The following is a 22,732-nucleotide window of genomic DNA, read 5'->3' on the forward strand; positions in this document are numbered from 1 at the left end:
GCACTGAGTTCTGAGCAATTCCCAGTCAGCAGGTTAAATCTTCAGACAAAGACCTGTCAGCCATGTTCCAAAAAAAGTTGGGGGTTTTCTTCAGTGTTGAAACTGTTCAATTGACTGATGACCAAAGATTGCTTGCAATGGTCACAGAAATACTAACAGGCAGTGCTTCGTTATCTGAGTAGCTGATGTCTTAATTTGGGTCTTAATTAATAATTTAGAGCAAAAGAAGTAATGTTCTGCAGTACTCTGGCTGGTACTCCTGGTTTTGTTCACCTTCTTTGTAGTACCTCTTGGCATAAGAATAGCGAACATACTGTAAAGTTTTTGTCATGGCTGTATAGCTGCCATAAATCTACTCTGAATTTTGGCTGTCTTCCTTGCGAATTAACAATAGCTCACAAGACTTTATTTGTTAACAACCCTATTTTATCACATTTTCCATGTTTTTACTATCTGTTCAGTTTCTTAATGGTTGAAAGCACATATTCTTCAAATATACTAAGCAGTTGGCTGAGTATGTGACAACATTAGTGTTCAGTATTTACATTACTAGAAATGTGCAGGTTACAATTGCAACTGTGCATCTAAATTATGTATTTGTAACCATGATTATAAAAGAAAGCTGACTGGTGACAAGCAAATAATGAATTACTGATGACATTTTTGTATCAATCAGATTTTTTAAATCAGGTGTAAAAATAGCAATCATAAAGTATATTTTTTTCTTAATTTTATGTCTCCCATCTCAACTTTTTTCACTGATACATCACTCTTCTAAATGGGTTCAAAAAGAAGGCAAATTGAATTTTGTGACAGTTCAGATTTCAACTCAGTATTCTGTAGTTGTAGAGAATTCATTTGCATAGCCACGTTTCACTCTCTTCATTTAACCAGATTTTACAAAAGAAGTATGGGAGCAAAATTTCCACTAACAAAACCGGGGGGGCTGCTGAACATGATAAAGGGTAAATGACTCCACTTAGAAAAACTGCTCTTGTGAATTTTCCAACTCCTGATCTACAGCAAAGAAGCACTCTGACTAGTGAATAAATCAGGATAATAAAGTCGATACTTGGTTTTGCAGCAGGATGCCTCAGCACTGAGTATTAGGAAAAAGTAAAACGTCACAAAACAGAGAATGGAACTGGGGAAGTAATTCCAAACTCCTGTAGTGCTAAGCAGTGATTGCCTATGGATGGGCTCCTTGGACTTGATATGCAGGCATCTGTACAGTAGCCAGCTACATTCATGGAGAATGATAGAGGATTTTCCTTCATTCTGCTGACAATGGGTTTCTCTTTTTAAAAAACAAAATAATGGATGTTAAGGTAGCTGAACAGGTCTCCTCCTGTGCAAGTGATGATTTTGCTCATATTCTCAGTAGTCTTATCGGGGACTGCTGTCATTTCATAATTTTACTAGAATTAAAATCATGGAAAAATAGGTAAAAAATGTGGTTTCATAATTTAATGCCTAGATTTTCAGCCTGAAAATGGTCCAAATCCTCTCTATGAACCTGATGTCTGCAGTGTCAGCTGATGTTCTGTCTCTTGCTATAGAAATCCCAGTGACAGTGTTGGCAGAACGCTCTGGGAATCACTTTTTCCTAACAGTTTTCCTTACACTTTTGTCATCTTTTTCATTCAGACACACACATGCATCTATGCCTCTAAGCACTAATTAACTGTAAGATGTTTAACTGTGCTGCAGGTCTTAAAATACAAGAGTGCTGCTGAAAAGTAATTAAATACTTAAACTCCCCTTGGTTTGAACTAAGGGATTCAATATCTAATTACTGTTAAAAAAAAAAAAAAACTGACCTGGGCCAATAGCTGGATTGGCACTTTTGGGTTTTATAGTGATATTAGTTGCTACATGCAACATTATTTTGCAGGTTTGCCCCCTTCTCCCAAGAATTGAAGTGGAAACATGAGATATGTTTGTGAGGAAACTGCCGAGCTCTATTTCTGGGAGAGAGTCACAGGAAGTTATGTGGCAGCAGCATATTCAGTGATTGTATTAAATGCACTCCTGCACATATTCTAAACTAGATATCAGTAGTGACAAACTGGACAACAAACATTCCACATATTGCCAACCCATGACACATATGAAAGAGATCATAAAATGGCTGCAAAAGCCATCGAGCAAGTTTAACCAGTTCTTGTACGTAAGCACTGACAATTCACATTCCTGTGACTCTTTAGCAGGTGCTGAGTGCATTACTGCTGAAAATATATGAAGAACTCAAAATATTTGTACCAAGAAAGCAGCAATGTGCTGTGCTGTATTAGCACTAATGGCATAATTTATTTGTAGCTCAGACATGTTTTGCCACTGGTCTTACCTTTCAAAACTAGAGATCGTTTAATGTTCACAGTAAAAATTCAGCCAAATATACCCTCATTCATGCTAAAGAATTGTTTTCCTTTTGTGCTTAGAACTGCTGCTTTGGGTATATGTTTGCAACAGTGTTTTTTAATAAAAATAAATAAAGAAGGCATTGTGGACAACCATTATCATGTCTGTTCTTTCCTAGATGTATATGAAGGCACAGAACAGGAAACCAAAGCATCTGAAAATACAAAACTGACCTTCCTTACTGAAAGGAAATGTAACCACTCTAAAAATGGCAAAGGCTTACGCCAGCTTATCTTCAGACTTTGGGTGCTTTTTAATTGGTATTTTCTTGAAGAATATGTCTTGTTTTTCACTTTTACTTTTTTTTCCTTGTTCACGGCTACAAGAAAGCAAACGGACAGCTTAAAAATTGCGGTATGCAAGCCTGTGCATTTCACTATAATGATGGGAGGGAAGGACACCGAGGAATCAAGACCACAATGCCTCCCATACATGTTTTTTTTTTTTAATGAAAAGAAAAAATGCAACAACAACAACAACAAAAGCAACCGTGCATGGGTTATTCATTGGAGTAGATTTTTACAAGAGAAGGTCTCCATGAGAAGTAATAGATGCAATTTGTCAGATTGCAATAGACATTTGAAGTTTAAAATCATTCTTTTAACTCTTTCAATGCAACAGTATCTTTTAATCTACCATCTTAGAAACTGATCTGCAAGGCAGTTATAGTACAAAAATGTACATATGTATATTATTCGAAGTAATGTGTTCTTATTAAATTTTATTTCCTTTGCACTTGAAGTGGTTCTCTATTTGCTGCCAAAAAGTCTGGTTTTCATTGAGTAGAAGAGCAAGCAATATTTAGATAATTTCTGAAAGCTACAGAATGTATTGTCTCGTATAGGCTATGTATACATTACAATTCTACTTCTCCAGGGCAAACGAAATACATCTTACTCTTTATACAGACAAGGTGCCACAAGCCCCTTTCCAAATCCAGCAATCTCTCTCCCAAAGATCTTTTTAGCAGGTGTCTGAGTCCTACAGGAAAATTCCATATTATTTACATAGGGTCAGCTATTAGGAAGCTTCAGTTAGCGTCAGCTGTGCAAAAGGGGAATTATGAATTAGAATAGTCTTCAGACATAAAAATGATAATTAAAAAAAAGTAATTTAGTAACAACTAATTTGGAAGCAAATCATTAGGATTAGTAATGAGAAGCATACAGTATGCTCACCCTTTAACAGAAGCTGTAAGGGGTTATCTAAAGGATCCACATTTTAGAAAATAATCTGCATTTTTATAAGCACTTCCCTAATCCATGTTTACCATACGTTCATTTGTCCACTGATGAGCATGAAGAAGGGCTTTCTTTGCAGAAGTAGGGTGATGGGTCTGAGCTCAGAGGGGAAGAAGGAGACTACAGGAGCAGCAACAGCAGCCAAAGCAGCTCTAGCCTTTTGTACCTAATCACAAAGTGGTGTGTAGCACTTTGTCTTTTCTTACTCAGGTATTACATAGCTTCAAGATGATTTGTAAGAATATTATAGAATGTTACTTTGGGTTTTCACAACTACTAATACAAGAATGCTCAGATCTGACATATTGTTTTGGCTTTGAAGCATCAATCTTCTCCTACAGGGCAACAAGCTAATATTCCACAAGCCATTTAGCAGGCTAAAGGTATCCTGGGCTGCTTATCTAGTGTGTTGCCAGCAGATCAAAGGAGGTGACACCTCCCTTCTAGCCAGCACTGTTGATTCACACCTGGAGTGCTGGGCCCAATTCTGAGCTCCCCAGTACAAGCGTAATATGGACATCCTGGAGCCAATTCAGCAGAGGCCACAAAGATTAAGAAGAAGCATCTGATGAGGAGAGAACTGGGACTGTTCATTCTGGAGAAGAGAAAGCTAGAGAGGATATTATCAGTGCTTATAAGTATCCAGTGGGAGCACAAAGACAACAGTCGGGCACTTGTCCGTGGTGCCCAGTGACAGGATGAGGTAGACACACATGAACCAGCTGCCCAGGGAGGCTATGGAGATGTTTCAAATTCCGATACTTCTCCATCCTTGGAGATATTTGAAACTCAACTGGATACAGTTTCTATCAGGCTCTGAGCATAGGTACCCTCCAGCCTCAACTGTGCAGTGACTCTGTGAGCATGGACAGGGAGATGGTGGGGAGCAAAGATAGCTCTCAGCAAAAATGACACAAGCAGTTATAACAAAATGACTTCATGCTAATGTTAATAGTCTGCATACTTTCATTAACCACTCCCTTGACAAAAACAGGGGACTCATTTCTTCAGCTACACTAATACGAAGACAAAATACAAGCACAGTACTGTGTATGTGCTTACAATTCCTTAACCAAGGCAAGGTAAGTAATTATCACCTGAACCATGAATAGGAAGAGGCTATTGCTTTGTAATAGTGGGTTAAAAGGCACTTTTTAACATTTATTTTCTGTAGCTTTTCTTTCTTCTTTTTTGCCTTAATGCAATGAAAGGTCATATTTCCTCTGGCCTTTCTTCAGCATAATTTTTTTGGAAATCTGTCACCACACTGCTATAGACACATCTGTATCATACAGCTTTCTGGGAGTTGGATGGCAATGGTTCCCCACAGGAGATGGCAGGAGGTTCTGGGCAAGTGCTTGGGACAGAGAGCAGGAGAAAGAAAAGGGAGATGATACCAGTAAACACTAACTTGTTCTGACAGATGTGGAAATTGGACACGTCCCAGGTGACTTCTGCATTTGAGGTAATACAGTGTGTAACTGGGCACTCATTCTTCTGCCTCCTACAAGAGGTTTCCTAACTTAAAACACCTACTTCCTATGTAAGTAAATGGCTGTGATGAGAATATTTTTGCAGAAAACCAAACTTCTTTTTATAATGCCACTATAATAGAATGTCATTGAATTCTCTATTCAAAAATGAAAAAAAAAATGCAGAATGCTGTTCATACACAATGATTAAAAACATCCAAGTGCAGGCTGCAATTTTTATTGTAGGCTGAAAATTTTAAATCCATGACAGGCTATGCAAAAATGTTTCTTCAACAGGTTGTTCTCAATAAGTCTGCTGTGGGTACGTTCCTGCAGAGCAGAAGCCCTCCTCCCTCACTTCATTTCTGTGGGGCTGCAAAGCTTTTCTAGAGAGAAAAGAACTGCAGCAAATGTTTCTGAACACTTTGCCAATTGATACAAAAGGATCACATCATAAGGAACACAACTGATGCACCCTTGGAATGGAAAGGGGAATTTTTCCTGTGCTTGTTATAAGACAATTAGGAAGAAAACCCAAATAATAATAATAAAAAAAGATCATTCTTTCATTAAAATCTGTGGTATATAAACAATAGAGAAGGAGCCTAGAAGACAAACAAAAGATTAAACATCTAAGGATCCCGTGTAAGATAAAGTTTACATCAGGGTTCAGTTACACATGCAATGCAAACACCAGCGTGTTGATGGAAATCCTGCTCCACCTAAAAAGATAACACACATACATCTCTCCAGGCTATGCTCTGCTTTCCAGGGCAAAGAACAAAGCTGTTGGTCACAGTGGGCCTGAAAATTCATACAGACCTTAATGCAGAGATATTAGGGCAAGCCTTCTAAACTAGCACACCTCGTGCAACAGCACACTGACCAAAAATAAAATCACGTTTAGAAATGTATTTTGTAATGTCAACACAGATTTTCATCATAATATATGCAGTTCTAAAAATTACTTTCTGTATTGCTTTTTTTCTTCTTCATAAGAAATGAATAAAGTTGTTTTGCTAAGGCGACACAAAAGCTCACCTGAGAAAACAACAGAACTGTGTTGGGAGTCATCTGTGTATCTTCCTTACAACTCCACTCTCCTCTTCGACTTCACCTTGCTGACTTTTGATATTTTTCAAGTCATACTCAATTCTGAATCTGTCTTTGAAGCACTTTCCAAGTCCATTAAGTCTGTTATGCTTGTTCCCATCCATGTTTTATATAGAAATATCCAATATTACAAGTATATTCACTTATTGTAGGTCACTATTCTAAACATCAAGCCGGGACAGTTAGAAAACTACATTCCATTTAACATTCTTTTCAGGTGTGCCTGAAATATACAGCCAAATGAAGTAAGACTTTGAGAAACAATATAAATGAGAATTCTAAATCATTTGGTTTAGAAAATTTGATCAGGCAGGGAAGACTAAGAATTGTTTCATCTTGGTGGGAAGATACCAATAAAAGTGAGTCTTGGTATCTTGGAAGATACCAATAAAAGTGAGTATGTAGGAAATGTTCAACAGAAATAGAGACTGATTATTTTTTTCTCTTCAGTAAAAGGAGGAAAAGGAGGGACCTACTCAGAAAACTCAAGTTAGATAATAATAAATAGGATCTAGGAAAATGGGCACTATACAGAAGGAGTGGAGGTAGATGTCTACTTCTAATAGATCGAATAGCTTGGATCCTAGCGGTCAGAGTTTGGTAGGTTTGTTCTCAACACACCTGATAGCTTGGCTTCCTCCAGCCCTCTGATCCCCAGACACACAAGGTAGGCCCTGCTGTTCAGTGCTGGCCACATACCTCAGGGCAGCCTGAGAACACATGCTGGGGTCCAGCCCTCAAGGGTCCTTGCTGCGTGTCTGTACTGCTACCAGCACTGAAGCTGGCTAATTAGGCCACATCTGCACAAGTTGAAGGCATAGCAGTGTGTATCTACATAAAAATACTACAGAGCTCAATCACACATCACCGCTCTCCGTCTGCCTGCCAGCACAGGTAGAGCATGCAGCTAAGTAAGTGTGGGGTGAATGGCACTCCAAACATCAGGTCTGCTGGCTGATAAACCAAGAACTATGGTTGATGGTTGATACCAGGCACATTGAACCCTCAGCCCATGGGTCACAAGCAGCCCATCCTGCGGCCATCCACGGCCTTCATGGCAGCCCTGGGAACACACCCATCTCACAGCAACAACCAAACCACCTGCTGTCTCAGCTGAAACAAAGATGTGGGGAAGGTGTAGGGCAGTGCTAGCTTCACCTCCTGCACCTGCCCCAAGTGTGTGTTACGGTGAATAAAACAAAGTGATTACCATAATAATATTTCAACTCACATACTGGCTTCTCAAAAGAAAACAGAACCTGGCAATCTTGGATCTTGGCAAGATCTTGGCAAGCTCAAGTTATGGCAAACAATTTTATGCATTTTGATTATTGGCTGAACACAATCCCATGAAAAGCAAAACATACGCAGCTTAGCCTTCTGTCTTGATAAAGGAATTTGAGAATAAGTTTCAAGATAGTTGCAGACATTCACCTAAAAAATTTAATCATATCTCTTTACTAGACTTTTATAAGCCCTCTCTTACTACAGAGAAATAACCTTTTCATGATCATGCATGATTCATGTCATCACTTCTTGGCATTACATACATTTGTGAGCAACTGTTATCAAGGATGAAGTAGAGGAAGAGCAAAACATCATCAAAATCTCTGACAAACACTTTGGGAAGTCATCAAAAATTCAACCACTTCCATCAAGCCAGACTGATGCATTGGTTTCACAAGGTTAAATATCCTACTAGATTTATGTTTTATTTGCTCTCTTAAATTTGCTTCCCTGAACCCATTCTTTGCTAGCAGGGGCACTGAAGGAGATTCATAAGCACCACGCTCCCAACTCAGGTAACCACAACAGAAAGCGCAGGTGTCCAGATTCACTTCTGCATGCTAAAAACCCCAGGACACTTCAAGACCATAATAGGAATACCAATTACAGATAATTAATGAGATAATTTGACAGCTGAGGGAGCTGGGCTTGTTCAGCCTGGAGAAAAGAAGGCTGTGGGGTGACCTCATTGCTGCCTTTCAATACCTAAAGGGAGACTACAGACATGAGGAGAATCAACTCTTTGAAATGGTAGATAACTGCAGGACAAGGGGAAATGGTTTTAAGTTGAGGGAGGGGAGAATTAGGTTGGATGTCAGGTGGAAATTCTTCACAGAGAGAGTGGTGAGGTGCTGGAACAGGCTGCCCAGAGAGGTTGTGGATGCCCCGTCCCTGGAGGTGTTCAAGGCCAGATCGGATGCGGCCCTGGGCAGCCTGGTCCAGTATTAAATGGGGAGGTTGGTGGTCCTGCATGTCGCAGGGGGGTTGGAGATTCATGATCCTTGAGGTCCCTTCCAACCCTGGCCATTCTGTGATTCTGTTGATTCCATGACTGATTCTTCAGAAGTGCCTATAATGTAGAATATTCACATTTCCAAAAATCATTTTGTATATTATTTCCCTTCTTTTCTCCTCATCCCAGTTTTCTACTTGTTTGAGAATGTGAATATATTCATTAAATTACTCCATGTTTTGCAATTTCACAGTTTTCTGGATAATAGCTCAAGATAGTACAGTATGAGTGTTTTAATAAAGGCATCCTAGATTAGAATTCTTTATTTCCAAAAGGAACTACAGTGTTTTCCCAAAACAGAAGAAACACAGAAGCAATCCTGCTTTGTAAAAGAGAAAGCAAAAGGGGAGGAGATAAGATGAACCTCCCAGACACCCTGCACCTATTTCCTTCTGCTTCTCTGCAACACCCAGCTTCTAACTTGCCCAGTCTGCAGCATGTCAGACATACCCATGGAAGGGTAAACCAGAAGCATGTAAGGAAAAGGTAAGGAATAATAAAATATTCTGTAGAAAGCACTGATATCCCTCTTCTCCAGAGATGTGGTTTTGCCACTGAACCAACTGATCTATGCTCTTTCTTTCCTTCCTACTATTTCTGACCTCAGACTTCTGTTAGAAGTTTATGAACTGATTTTAAATTTTTTGTTTGTTTTGTTTTTGTTCTTTAATTTAGAAGAGTAATTCAGACGAATTTTAGATGTTGCGGTTTCCTGCTTGAGCAAAATACACTTACTGGACAACTGTAGAAAGAAAACTGCAGAAGAGAAGTTACAGTAAGTACATGCATATTGGAATATCTTACGAAGAACTGATGGCTTAGTCTGATACCATTTCATGTTTCTGAGGCATTTGTTTTATACATTAAGTGATCTATAATCTACTAAAATAAACTCTTCCAGATCTTCTGTTAAATTTTTGCACATGAAAACTAGCTTTAGGAGATTATGCTGAATTTCCCAGGGAAAATGTCGTCAAAAAAAGTATTCTGCAGCAATAATATTGTAGAGTGACACTGTGCTGGAAAAAGGTGTCTAAAATATTTTAGTGAGTCAGAATCATTAACTAGCCAGTAACATGAAATCTAGAAATACTGCATCATAACCGGGAAATGAAGGTATCCCATTCTAGAGCTTTCTTTCATTAGGGGTTATTCCAAACTCTAAAACATAGAGTGACTGTTAAAAAGGACATAAACCTACTTGTTTCAATGTTAGGCATGCACCATGCCTCCATTACCAAGTTTAAGTTTGGTGGAATTCAAAATCATACTTTTATAATTGTAAAGGACTAATGGCTGGACACAACAATACTGCTGGGCTGAATACAGTCTCCGAGTTGGAGAAGTACTTTGGTTTCAGTTTCATTTCTCAGCTTTCAGACGCTCTGGGTGGAGTTCCTACTATATATGATAGCAAGTTTCATTTTGACATAGAAACTGAGTTCATCTTCATCTGCACTCCTAAATTCAATGTCATTTTGAAGAACTAGAAACTAGTTTTCCTTCTTTTCCTGAGAACAAAGGGAAGAGTCCCTTAAGAGCAAAGACAACTGCAGGTTTCCCCAGCTTGCTCCCCACTTTTCCTTCTGCCCTGACAGTTCATTAGTTAAATCAGGAGACCAAAGCTATGAAAACAACAATATTCCAGCACAAGCTGTAATAAACCGTAACATAAAACTTCTTATTAAAGTATACGATTTAGGAAATCCTATAATAGATTGATGAACAAATTTTGCTAGGATGGTAGAAAATAAAATTTCTTTACTAGGAAAGTATTTAGGAAGTTGCTTTTCTTAAGAACAATCCACTACCAACAAGAAAAGTACATGGAGTGGAATATTACCACCAGTGCAATGACTGTACCTGACTGTAATTCCATAAAAACCTAAATATTTCAGGAAAAAAAAAATTATAACTGAAAGTATAAAGTAAAATCGGTCACTTTTCAGTAAAAATCTTCCCTTCCCTTCCCTTCCCTTCCCTTCCCTTCCCTTCCCTTCCCTTCCCTTCCCTTCCCTTCCCTTCCCTTCCCTTCCCTTCCCTTCCCTTCCCTTCCCTTCCCTTCCCTTCCCCTCCTTTCCCTTCCACAAAGTTTATGCAAAAAGTCCACTTTTACTAAGTCCAAGAGAATTGTAAGATGCTCTCCTACTTGTCACCCACATCTACAAATGCTGCTCACCTCCTTGTTTTAGTTTGAGAAACCGTATTTGAATGCATAACATACTGAAAAGGTAATATGGAAAAGATCTTCTTTTCATTTGCAATAGCAAGAGTTGAATAATCACAGCAGTTTATTTCCACCTTACTGTCTCTTTGCAGTGTTATTTAGACAAATCAAGTACCTAACCACATCTAAGAATGAAAAGAGTCCTCTGTGCATTTGATTTTGCTTCTCCATCAAATTGCAAGCTTTATGATAGCCAGTTGTGTGTTTTATATCGGATGAACTAAATGACTGCAAATTGGTGTCCGATGATGACAAATAGACATCAGTCACAATTTTTTATGTAGTGTCAGCTATGGAAGTAGTTTGAAAAGAGGATTCAAATAAAGTTATTCCATAAGAAAAAGTAGTATGTCTCTTAGAAGCCATTAATGCCCTGTATGTGAGCTGACTTCACGTTCCCCTGATGTCCTCTAATTGAACTGTTATTTTCCATGTGGTATATTACATGAATGAAGGAACTAATGGTGGACAGCAGCAAGGAAATATGAGTTGTTCAGTAAATAGGCTATTATAAATCAGTATTAGTAACACTGTGATTTTTTTTCCTTAAAGAATGGAAAATGCAAACACTGAGAAAAAAGAGATGTTACATTTATATCAACATATTGAAAAGTGGACAAAAGAAGAAGTCAAACAATTCTTAATTGAAGATGTTAATATTGACCAGAAATATGCAGAAATCTTTTATAGTCAAGAGGTAACTGGTTCTACTTTGAAACTGTTGACTAAAGCAGATCTTGTGGATATGAACATACCTCATGGGCCTGCTGTTCAAATCATCCATTTCCTGAAAAAGCATGGCATTCTCAATGAAAGTTCAGACCAGGCTATGGGACAAGAAGGCAGTGAACAGAGTGCTGATGGTAAAGAGGATGGTAAAATTGTAAAGAAAGAGTGCAAGAAATACGGGTCATTGAACTCCAGTATATTGCAAGATTCTGAAATGGAGCCTACAGAGAACAGAGAGGTAAAGACAGCTGATGAGAATGTAGCAGAGCAATCACAGTCAAGCAGTCAGCACCCAACCAGAAACATGTGTATGCCGCATCCTTTTGATAATTTCAGTGATGGTACTCGATATACGCAGCATAATATTCTTAATGTTCCTGAAACAGGGCCGCTCAATCTCATTGATCCAGCACATGAATTCAAATTACTAACCAACACAGAGAATGCCCTAGAAGAGGATATTAAGATGAAATTCAGCAATGAAGTCTTTAGGTTTGCTTCAGCCTGCATGAACTCTCGCACAAATGGCACTATTCATTTTGGAGTGCGTGACAATCCACAAGGGGAAATTGAAGGAATAAAAATTGTCAAGAAAGAAGGCTACATTGACCATTTTAATAAATATATTGAAAAGTACTTTGTTGGGGAATACATCAGAACTGCAAAAGCTTGCATTAGAGAGCCTAGATTTGTGGAAGTGTTATTATCAAATGGAACTCCATCAGATTTGTTCGTCATTGAAATAGATGTGGTTCCCCAAAACTCCATATGTGGTACAAAATACTTCTGTACTAACATGTATGATTTTAAAAGCAAGCGTTGGAAAAAAGCTGTCTTCATCCGGGATGGAGCTAGTTCTAAAAATATTGAAGGTACAAAAGAATTTAAAACATTTACATGTACTTTGACATCATTAGCAGACTCCCGTAAAAGAGCAGAAGAAGAATACAACTTAAAACAAAAAAAGACAACACTTGAAGGACTAAAGCTAGTTAGTCTGCTCACTGGCAACAGACACATGCTAGATGATTCTTATTATGAGTACCACATTTTGGTAACAAACAAATGCCTTCCAAGTCAAACGTCACACTTAGACTTTTTACAGGAAATAAAATGGTTTGCTGTCCTTGACTTTGATTTTGAATCAGGAATGAATGGTGCATTTAAAACTTATCAAAAAAATCTAAATGCCAAAATTCACTTCCCATATCATTATGAAAACAAGGCGGGTTCAGTTGCTGAACAAGCTGAAAAGCTGAAACTGCATCAGGAGACCAACTGGATTTTCTGTAATGGTGGATCAGACTTAAAAGGCAATAAAGAACTACCATTAGATCCCACCCTGTGGCAACGAGATAGGGCTGCTGAAGTCAGAAAAATGATTTCATTTCTTTCACACAAGGATGTAAAGCAGAACGGAAAATTTTTAGTAGTGTTCCTTTTGCTTTCCCGAGTGGAAAATCCATTGGATCCCTTTACTGAGACATTTATTACATTTTACCAAGAACTAAAGGGACTAGAAGACATGGTCTGCATTTGCATTGGTACATGTACATACCAGCGGTGGAAAGGTCTTCTTCTTGCTAGAGGTATTAAAGAGGAAGAACTTTCAAACAAATGTGTTTCTAATTTAACCCTGGAGATGGTAAATGGTACTATCACAAGAGCAAAATCAATGACAAGGTCTTCCAAAAGACTTCTGCCATCTGTTGGTGGTTCTACCACTATTCTAAACAAGGAAGAAGATTTTGTAGAAGCATTGGAAATCCTATGTGAAAATGAATGTAAGGACACAGAGATAGAAAAGGATAAAGAACAATTTAAAAAATTCATGAAAGAGAAGGAAAAAGATTTTTATCGAGGTGGTAAAGTGTCATGGTGGAATTTTTATTTTTCTTCTGAAAATTATACATCAGTTTTTATCACAAGGGATCGTTACGAAGACCTTCAAAATCTGATTGTGTCTTTGTCGAACAGCGCTAATCAGTCACCTGTAGAAACTGTCAACCTTTACCACCATCCTGGCTGTGGCGGGACAACATTAGCTAAGCATATCCTCTGGAACCTCCGAAAGCAATTCAGATGTGCCATTCTGAAAAACAAAACTGGTAACTTTGGAACACAGCTGACAACTTTAGTCACTTATGGAGCAAACAACAACAGTGGCTATTTGCCAGTGTTACTTCTTGTGGATGATTTTGAAGATCAAGAAAACATCTATCTTCTGCAAAAAGAAATTGAGGAAGCTATAACAGAAAAATGTATTCCGTATGTAAATCCTTTAGTGATCATTCTAAACTGTATGAGATCTCAGAATCCTGATGAAAGTTCCACAATCAACCCCTTGAACAGCATTTCTTTGAAACAGATTCTTTCTGAAAAGGAGCAGAGAGCTTTTGACCAGAAACTAAAGGATATTGAAAAGGTGCATAAAAATCCTGACAGTTTCTATTCATTTATGATTATGAAGAAAAACTTTGATCCAAAGTACATAGAAAAAGTGGTAAAGAAAACCTTGCATAACTTGAATATAGCCTCTAAACCAGCACAACTTGTTTACTATCTAACACTGTTAAACTCTTATGTTGGAACATCTACACTTCCAATATCACTGTGTGAAGAATTCTTAGGAATTAATTCTCGAGAGACTGGCAACAAAGACAGACTGATAGAAAAAATGGGAATTTGTTCTAATATTCTAATGTATGTTCAGATACAGGAACACACAAGATACCGAGGTCTACGTATTGTTCACAAATTGATAGCATGTGCCTGCCTAACAGAATTTAAGCTAATCTATGACTTGTCTAAAAGTGAAATTATAATGCAGTTATTGAATGAGGATTTATTTTATTTATTTTATGAGACTTCATTAAAGAAAGACAAACTTATCTGTGACATACAAACGTTGCTGATTACTAGACAGCGCAAAGAACATGGTGATGAGTCAGATACGTTGTTTTCCCCTTTAATTGAAGCCATTCAAAGAGAAGAGAAGTCTGTTAATGTGGAATGTGTGTTAAGACAAGCTTCCACTAGATTTAAGAAAAATGCTCTCATTTGCCAAGTCTTAGCAAGATACTTTTACATCAAAGAAAAAAATTTTGACTTAGCTTTATTCTGGGCCAAAGAAGCCAAGCAGCGAGCACCACACAATTCATACATATCAGATACGCTAGGTCGAATCTTTAAAAGCCAGCTAAGATACTGGGTAGACCACAATGTAAAGAGTGCAAGTTTAACAGCTGAGAAACTGGAACATCTGCTAGATCTTGCTCACAATGCTTCACAAGCTTTCAGACTATCTCAGCAGCAAGCTGAAAATGAACACAATGAATGTTTGCAGTGGCAAAAGCTTAAAAGAAAGTTTCCAAGTTACAATACTTCTGGTTATCTGGGAGAGATAGAAACTGGTCTTTATATTATTGATGTCCTTATGCTTGTTCCTTTTATCAGCAAGGAAGTCTTGCAGTGTAGAGAAAACATGATAAAGCATCTATCAGAAATTAGTGGTTTAAACATAGAGAGTGAAATCTTTGCAGCACTTAAACGTCACTCCAGCTTTATAAATAATTTGCAATCACATTTGAAAAGGGCATTTGATTTTTTTGAAGACTACTTTGTGTTTTTCAAAACACAGATGAATGAAAAAGAAATTACTGAAGCAAACATATACAAAAAGGTTCAAGAATGCTTTACCAAATACACAAAAATATTTTGTGATTGCAACATTGATCAACTGAGCAATCAACAGTTCTTAAGGTCGCCCTTAACTCAGAAAATAGAATCATTCAGAAAGGTGGTGGAGGCTTCCAAAGCAGACTCATTTTCTGGACTTTTGGCATACCTTCACAAAAATGACAGAAATAATGACAGAGAAATAGAAAACATAGTAAAGGCATATGCATTTTTGTGTGATGAGAATTCACAAGCAACACTAAAAGAAAAACAGAATTTTATTTTGGCAAATGTTGTTCTGAACTGCATTAACCCTAAATCCACTGAGTTACATCATTTTATGGAGCTGAGAATTCAACTTCTAAGTATTCTGGACAGAGTGGAACCAAATTCATACTGTGTGGAGCCTTTCTTTCTTGCCTCCTTGTTGTTTTGGCCTGAAAATAGAAAACAACTAAATGAAGATTCCAGGAAGATGGAATACTATCTTATGCGCCTAAGTGAATCTTTCAACAAGCTCTATGGAGCTGTGCATCATTCCAAGCAACCTTTGGCTCATTTCTATCTTGCAAAAGGCAGTGGTCTGAACAGATTTGTTCACAAAAAGAAGATAGACCAGCTTTTTAGCTCACTTCCAGAACAAAAACTGAATTCCCTATGGCAGAAAGGAAATATCTGGAAGGAAAAGGCTGTTCATGATCTTTTGCTTCCTTTAGATGGGAGAGCTGAGGGTACAGTTATCTATGTAAACTATGGCAGCGATGAAACCTTTAGGGTACCAGTACAGCCTGCTCTTTCATGCCTGCTGAATAATGGCCCAAATATACGAAGAGTGTCTTTTTACCTTGGTTTTTCTATTGCTGGTCTCCTGGCATACAACATACAAAGCCTATAATTTAAACAATAAGAGTGGCATTTTCATATGAATTATATATATGAATAAACAAATTACAAAATATAATATTTAGAAAACAAAACCATAATATTTAGAAAATGTGATGGAATTTAAATGCCATGACTCTTAACAACCCTGCTTTGTTAGCTTTTTTGCCATTACTTCTAGGGGAGGATGCTTCACCACTATCCTCATACTTTTGTATAATGTAAGAGGAAGGAATATATATTATAAAACATACATCATGTAACATTTCCTTATGCTCCTTTATACCTGGTGAAATCTCAACACGAGGAATATAAATAGCTAGTTTAGTTTCAAAGCACTGTGGGTAATTTTTTTTTGCTTTTCTCATTATACACATTTGAATAATGTCATGCATTTGTTTATAAGCCTTTATTAATAATCAAGATGTGCGCCCTGTGAGATGACAAAAGCACTTTTACATCCTCAGGGCATTACAAAATCTATGATTGTTAAAGATGCAGCTATTTCCTGCTCCATAGTAAAACCAAACCTGTTTGAAGCCAATTCAAATATATTTTATTCTTTTGTGGTGGATCTACTACTGCTTTTTAAAAAACAAACAGATACATTTTGGACTTTCCTTTCATTATAAATTTCATGAGTTCCTCCACGTTCTCTTATTGCAAAAAATAAGTAATTTAAATACTTTATCATTGACTGCATTGGCTTCCTCATGTGTATATACCAACCTGCTTTGTTTGGACACAATCAACGTTCCAAAAACAATAAAGTATACTGATGTGAAACACCAGAAACATGAAGTTACTGCTACTCAGCAGGGAGGAGGCAGTGTGAAAAATGTAGCATTTTTCACTATATGCAGTTCATGAAAGCTGGAGGAGTTCGATGCAATTAACTTCTTGAGAAAGGTCTGCAGGATAGATTTTATCAGCCTGCAAGTCCTCTTTGCTCCTTGTGTCAGGCAAGGAGGCAAGCAAAAATAAATCACTTTTCAGAAGAAGGCTAGTAAAAATTACTGACAAAAAGAATAAAGCAGCATGCCATTCTGCTGTAGTGCAACTCTTTCAGTTGCAAATGTGGAAAAGTAGGTTTACTATATAATGTAGACTGCTCCTTAGTCAAAATATATTTCTTTTGGCATTTTCCTATTGCAGTAACCATTTCCATCTGACTACACACTCTGTTTTATCATGTATGCATTTTGTTCCTAATGGTATACTTTTGTTTCAAGTAGGATGCTATAGGATCAAATTGAATAGTAATTCATAATTTGTTCTAATTAGTTCTTAGGAGGTCACTGTACAATTTAACATTGTCTATTTTCTCTTCCAAATAAAGATTTGCAGCAAATAATTTGCCTTGTCTTCTTCAGAGCAACTGGAGACTTTGGTCTTCACCTCAGTCATGTTTCATAAGAATTGCAAGTTTAAGTAATGTTTGAAAAGAGCGGTAGCTGAGGGGCAGGTTAAATGGAGGAGACATGGAAGAGGTAACACATGAAAAGGAAAATCACTGGAGACATGGTTGGAGATGCATTGCCGGAAATGTGCGATGCAGGCTGAGGCTGGGACACCTCTGAGGGGCTGAAGCATAACTCCGACATATAGGAAACAAATCAGGAAGAAGAAGCAGTGGAAAAGATGACGAAAATGATAAGGACAAGTAGCAAAAAGAAAACAGTACACGCAGATACCAACTTTCTTTGCTGCCATTCACATTACTGAAGTACTGGGAAGGACTGAGTATGACACCTGGTGAAGACAAAGCTGGATGCATAAAGAGATGCTGGACTGAAGCTCAGCCTGAAGAAAGGGGAAAAAGTGCATTTCCCCAGTGATGATCTTTAAGCTCCCTTCCAACACACAAGCTGTTCTATGATTCTGTTTGCTTAGCTGTCTTTTTGGCTTGACAACAGTCCAATTGGAAATTAAAAGTTATTTTTAAGTTGGCAATAAATTAAGTTAAATTGCCTAGTTTGAGACTGTTTTGCCTGTAATGTGCCTATTTACTAATAACCCTTGTGTTCCAGCATAGTGGATTACGTGCTAGGCACACTACCTGCATATGTGAGTGTACAAAAGTAGATTTTGTTATTTTTATACACCATTCTGTTTGTTATAAAATCATATTTTTATTCAGTAGTAGCTCATTAATAAATACAGGTATTTGATAACATCCTTAACTGTGCAGCGTGGAACTATATTTGATTATATGTATCATGTGCAAAGATCAACAGAATTGCTCTTTACAAGTATTTCCTATTTTCCATTACTTTGTAAGATGGTTTATAACTTTGTTAATCACTGCATTTGAAAACTAAACTTTCCCATGCCAAATATCTGCCTCAGATTTATTTTGTATTAATTAAACTCTAAGAGCTCAGTAGCTTCCAAGAGTGAGGTTAAGAAAAAAATATGCTGTAGTGCCCATGCTAGATAACTCTTCCGGGTTTTTCCAGCATGCTCAGGATTCTTTGGAGAAGTTTAAGAATTTTTTTACTCTGGTAGGAGAGAAAAGGTGGAGGTGAAGGGAAATACAAATGCATGAATTTGGTTGCAAAGCCTGAAAAGACTGTCATTTATATATGGATTTTTATATCCATGACTACACAGATGGCAGTTCCAGAAGCTGCAGGTCTGGACTATCACAGGCCAAGTCTAATATATCAGTGCTGAGACTACAAACCTGGAGGGAAGAGCCCAACTCAGCAGGGCTGTACAGAAGCCGAGGCAAGGCATGTAAAGAGAGGGAGGGAGGCCCAAGACGCTGTTTGACTTTCACGAGGCACGGCAATGCTACCTCAGCAGCAATCTCCATTGTGTGGTCCAGCTGTCAGAGGAGCCAAGGCCCCACTGCACCCAAGCTGCCTTGGTGGACTGTGCATTTCTGGAGGAGCCCATCCTCATTCCTGCCATGGCTGGGAACGCAGGAGAGGAAGCACAAATGATTCTGTCCTCTCAGTTCAGCCAGCTCCTGCTGATGCCATAGTCCCATCACTGAACAATCAAAGGTTTTATTTCAATACAAGGCCTGTTTAGCACAAGGCCTTCTACAGGAAAAAAATAACATAAAAATGTGTGAGACCTAAAAGCTTATGGTTGAATAAACTAAAATATCTGTGGGACAAGAAATAAAGGGAGAACAAATCCTATTATAAATGAAAGCTGAACTTACCTACAGCACTGCTGTGCAAGAAGGCCTGAGCTATAGGGCTGAGCGGGATCCTGCCAGCAATCTCGGCACATGCAATCACTACTGGTCCTCGAGGAGAGACGGGCTGGGGGCTTTGGGTGTGTGCGATGACTCGTTTACAAAAACAAAACAGGAACAGGACACCACATTTGGGAACAGAACACGAAATGGCAGGCTCGGGGCTGCCGGCGGGCAGCAGGCGGTGCTGTGGCTCTGCGCAGGCCGTGGGACCGTCCGAGAGCGACGGGAAGCGCGGCTCCCGCCGGCAGGGCGAGGGGAGCCGGGCCGTTGTGTTGCCGCAGCTGGTCCACAGGCAGAGAGCTCACCTCCGCGTGAGGGCAGTGGGAAGCTGCCGCCGAGAGGGGTCTGGGGAGCGGCCGCAGGGAGCGGCATTCAGCTGCAAACCGCTGTACCCAGCACAGAGCCACGCCGGGGTGCTTTCTGCAGAGCCTGGTCCGGAAGGAAACGAGGGAAATGTTAGTGCATCCAGAGTGAAAAGAGTTGTGCTTCCTCTCCTGGGGTCCCAGGCATGGCAGGAGCAGCGCTGGGCTCTGCTAGGGGCCTTGCCCGTGCTGAGGGGTGCCTGCAGCACCAGGAGTTTGTCACTTGGGGTTGATCTGGAAGCAAGGCCATCATACAGTGAGGGGAGCGTTGGCCACGACAAGGCCTTGCTGCAAGAATTCTGGGGGCTCCGTGCTGCAGAAAGATTTTTTAGTTTCCTTTTGCCTACTGGAACTACAAGCCTTCAGTTTGTGTAACATGTCACAAGACAACTTCTGACTTCCTCTTCATCTGCGTTTGCGTGTTCTTTGCTTTTGCTTGAAAGCACCAGATGAAAAACTCGCTGTTTCCTATAGGGCTCTACCAGTTCTTGCAGAGCCTGCACTTTGGATGCTGTGTCTGAACAGAGACTGAGCTAGGCTGTAGCACTACCTTCTGTGCAGCTATGGCCGCCTCAGGAGAGGCCTGGCTTTCAGCAGGGGTGGAAGAGAAGGCTAGCAAGCTACAGCAGCAAGAAATGCAATAAGAGTTATGAATTAATAGTGGTAATAATGAGGAGGAATGAGAAAGAAGGGAAAAAGGAAGACCTATCCTCTTTATAGTTTCCAACCCCCTTCGGTGGTAATACCTGTGTTTTAAGTTTTTTAGCTTAGGGAAATGAGAATAAGAGCACATGCTGACTTTATAAATTCAATCAAGGTGGATTCACTTTGTATGTGATGAGAAGTGTGTCCTGCAAGGAGACAAAACATGCAAAGAGTTACAGGAGAATACCTCAGATATCATCAATACTGTGAATGAATAACCACCTCCTGAGAACTGATTCAGTGGAACACGAGACCCCAGCAGCTGAGATACTTGGTAAAACTTCCATAGGGATCAGCCTGTGGGAATCTTCAGGATAATGATGATCACAGTGGCCACAGGGATCATTTGGGAGCTACGTGTTGATACATGGATGTGTTCTCCCAAAAGGTCAAGAAAGGGCAGGAATGAGAATGTTGTTAAAAGCAGAAACAAAATGAAGTTTTAAAGTCAGGCCTGTTTAAGCTATTTGTAACAAACCTCGCAAGCGTGGTTTCTACATCAGATCAAGAAAATACAGCTGATATTTATGGTTAAATTTCTTCAGCCTGCAGTCATCATGAAAAGGTAAGTATCACGAGAACCAAATTGAGCACAATAGAAAGAGAAATCACCCTTCTTGAGAATGAAATGAAATGTCAAGAACTTAAGATGTATAGTGAGCTAATAAGACAAGTTGAGGGAGGAGATCGGGGAAGGGAAAGTGAAGGGAAAGGAAAAACATCTCATTACCATTGCAATTCACAGGTTTTCTGTGATAAACAGTGTCTTTTTTATACTGACGTGAACTTGTTTATAACAAACAAATTAAGATGAAATGCTTAGTATGCAATGACCATGTTCAGACTCAAAAAAATATTTACCGAGTTAAGCTAAGATTTAAGGTAGTTGCTTTTCACTTTGCTACTGGGTTAAGGAAACATTTCTGTTACCTAAGAAGACTAGTACATCTTTCAATTTCAACTGCTGAGTTCACCACTAATTTATAATCTTGAATGAGATAGGCATTTAAAAATAGGATCTCAAAATAAAATTATGAGTAGATTTCTGAGAGGTATTGGCAAATTTCTGGTCCAATACGAGATTGATTGTTTTGTTTTTATTTAGTCAATTTCATGTGCAGTGCAAGCAAGATATATGAGCTAAATATATATATATATATGTACTTCAAATGGTTGTGTCTGTGTTGTCTTTCTCAATTAGATCCCAAGAGGTTGCAAAGTTACATCTGCTTAATTCAGTGGCTTTGCTAGTTTTACTGTGTTGTTTTTCTGTTTTTGTTTGCTTGGGTTTTTTTTTTTTTGTTGTTTTTTTTTTTTGTTTGTTTTTTGCACTAAAGCTAAGATAATTAATGGCCAGAATGCTGGATTCCATTCTGGCCCGTAAATCTTCAGCAGAACTGGTGCTGAAGTTTCAATGACAAAAATCATTATTGAGAATGATTACTGAGCCAGAGAAAACCATTGATTCATGTTCAGATTCTTGACTGAATTTGCAGATGCTAGGAAGTGAGAAGATTTGGTGGGAGGTCTGTGAGAGACTTTGAGATGGGATCTTGCTATAACGTTTTTAGAAAGCTCTACTTCAGAGAAGCACTGCACTCCAGTACTGCTTTGGGGCTCGGGGAAAAAGAGACTGCAGAGCTGTGCAGGAGCAGTGCACTCAAGAACTGTTCAAAGGAAATGAATGCTGTGTTTAAAACAATAATCCCTTTGGCTGATTTACATGTGTTCCAATGGGTAAATTAGCTGATGTTTTTCTCATACGTGACTCAAGTGTTTTCCATATACCTGCGTCCTTTTGTTTTTCAAAGGTAACTATCCCAGAAGGCAGGCAAAGATTCTGCATATACACTGACCCTACTTACTCCTAACAGAAGTGCAGTCACCTCTTGTGACATGATCCCCAGCAAAAAGAGATGGATACACAGTTGAAGACAGTTTGTGACTCTGTAGCATGCATCTCTTTAGATATAAAATATTCTAACCGTGTGATCCCTGTTGGTATGTTCTGAAGATTAAATATAGCCTTTCTTTTTTTACATGATGCTCTGACCTGCTCATGTATTAGCAGCATATAAAGCCTGCCTTTGGAGCTGAAACTTACTCAGCCTTGTTGCATATCTTTCATTTTACCTCTATCTTTGTTTTATAAAACTCTCCCTATGCTGTTTCTTGGAAAGAAATACATCAGACTTGTGTCCCCCAACAGAGCTGTGGTCTCTAAGGAAACATGTACATTAATTAAGGAGAAGTATAATGGGTATGGTTTTGTTTTGTTAACCAGTGCCCTAAGAAACATAATTTCACTTATATAAGACTTTTACCCTCCTCTCGCTAGCAAATATCAGCGTATTCCTGTTAACTGTCACAGGGGTATGTTCAAAACAAT

General features: G+C 38.7%; 1 protein-coding gene across 1 annotated transcript; it reads left to right on the forward strand.

The window, feature by feature from the left end:
- Positions 1–8,981: 8,981 nt before the first annotated feature.
- SAMD9L (sterile alpha motif domain containing 9 like) lies at positions 8,982–18,266 on the forward strand. Its single transcript, XM_042889236.1, has 3 exons — positions 8,982–9,032; positions 9,222–9,321; positions 11,326–18,266. Exon 3 carries the CDS (start codon positions 11,327–11,329, stop codon positions 16,073–16,075), a length of 4,749 nt encoding a protein of 1,582 aa, XP_042745170.1. The 5' UTR covers positions 8,982–9,032; positions 9,222–9,321; position 11,326; the 3' UTR covers positions 16,076–18,266.
- Positions 18,267–22,732: the final 4,466 nt, after the last annotated feature.

The sequence above is a fragment of the Lagopus leucura genome, unplaced genomic scaffold, assembly GCF_019238085.1.
Source record: "Lagopus leucura isolate 7727_CA_CO unplaced genomic scaffold, USGS_WTPT01 Super-Scaffold_100157, whole genome shotgun sequence".
NCBI classification, from domain to species: domain Eukaryota; kingdom Metazoa; phylum Chordata; class Aves; order Galliformes; family Phasianidae; genus Lagopus; species Lagopus leucura.

Bases quoted from the DNA above. Each gene is read 5' to 3' on its own strand.
- SAMD9L (XM_042889236.1), top strand. From the start codon at position 11,327: ATGGAAAATGCAAACACTGAGAAAAAAGAGATGTTACATTTATATCAA.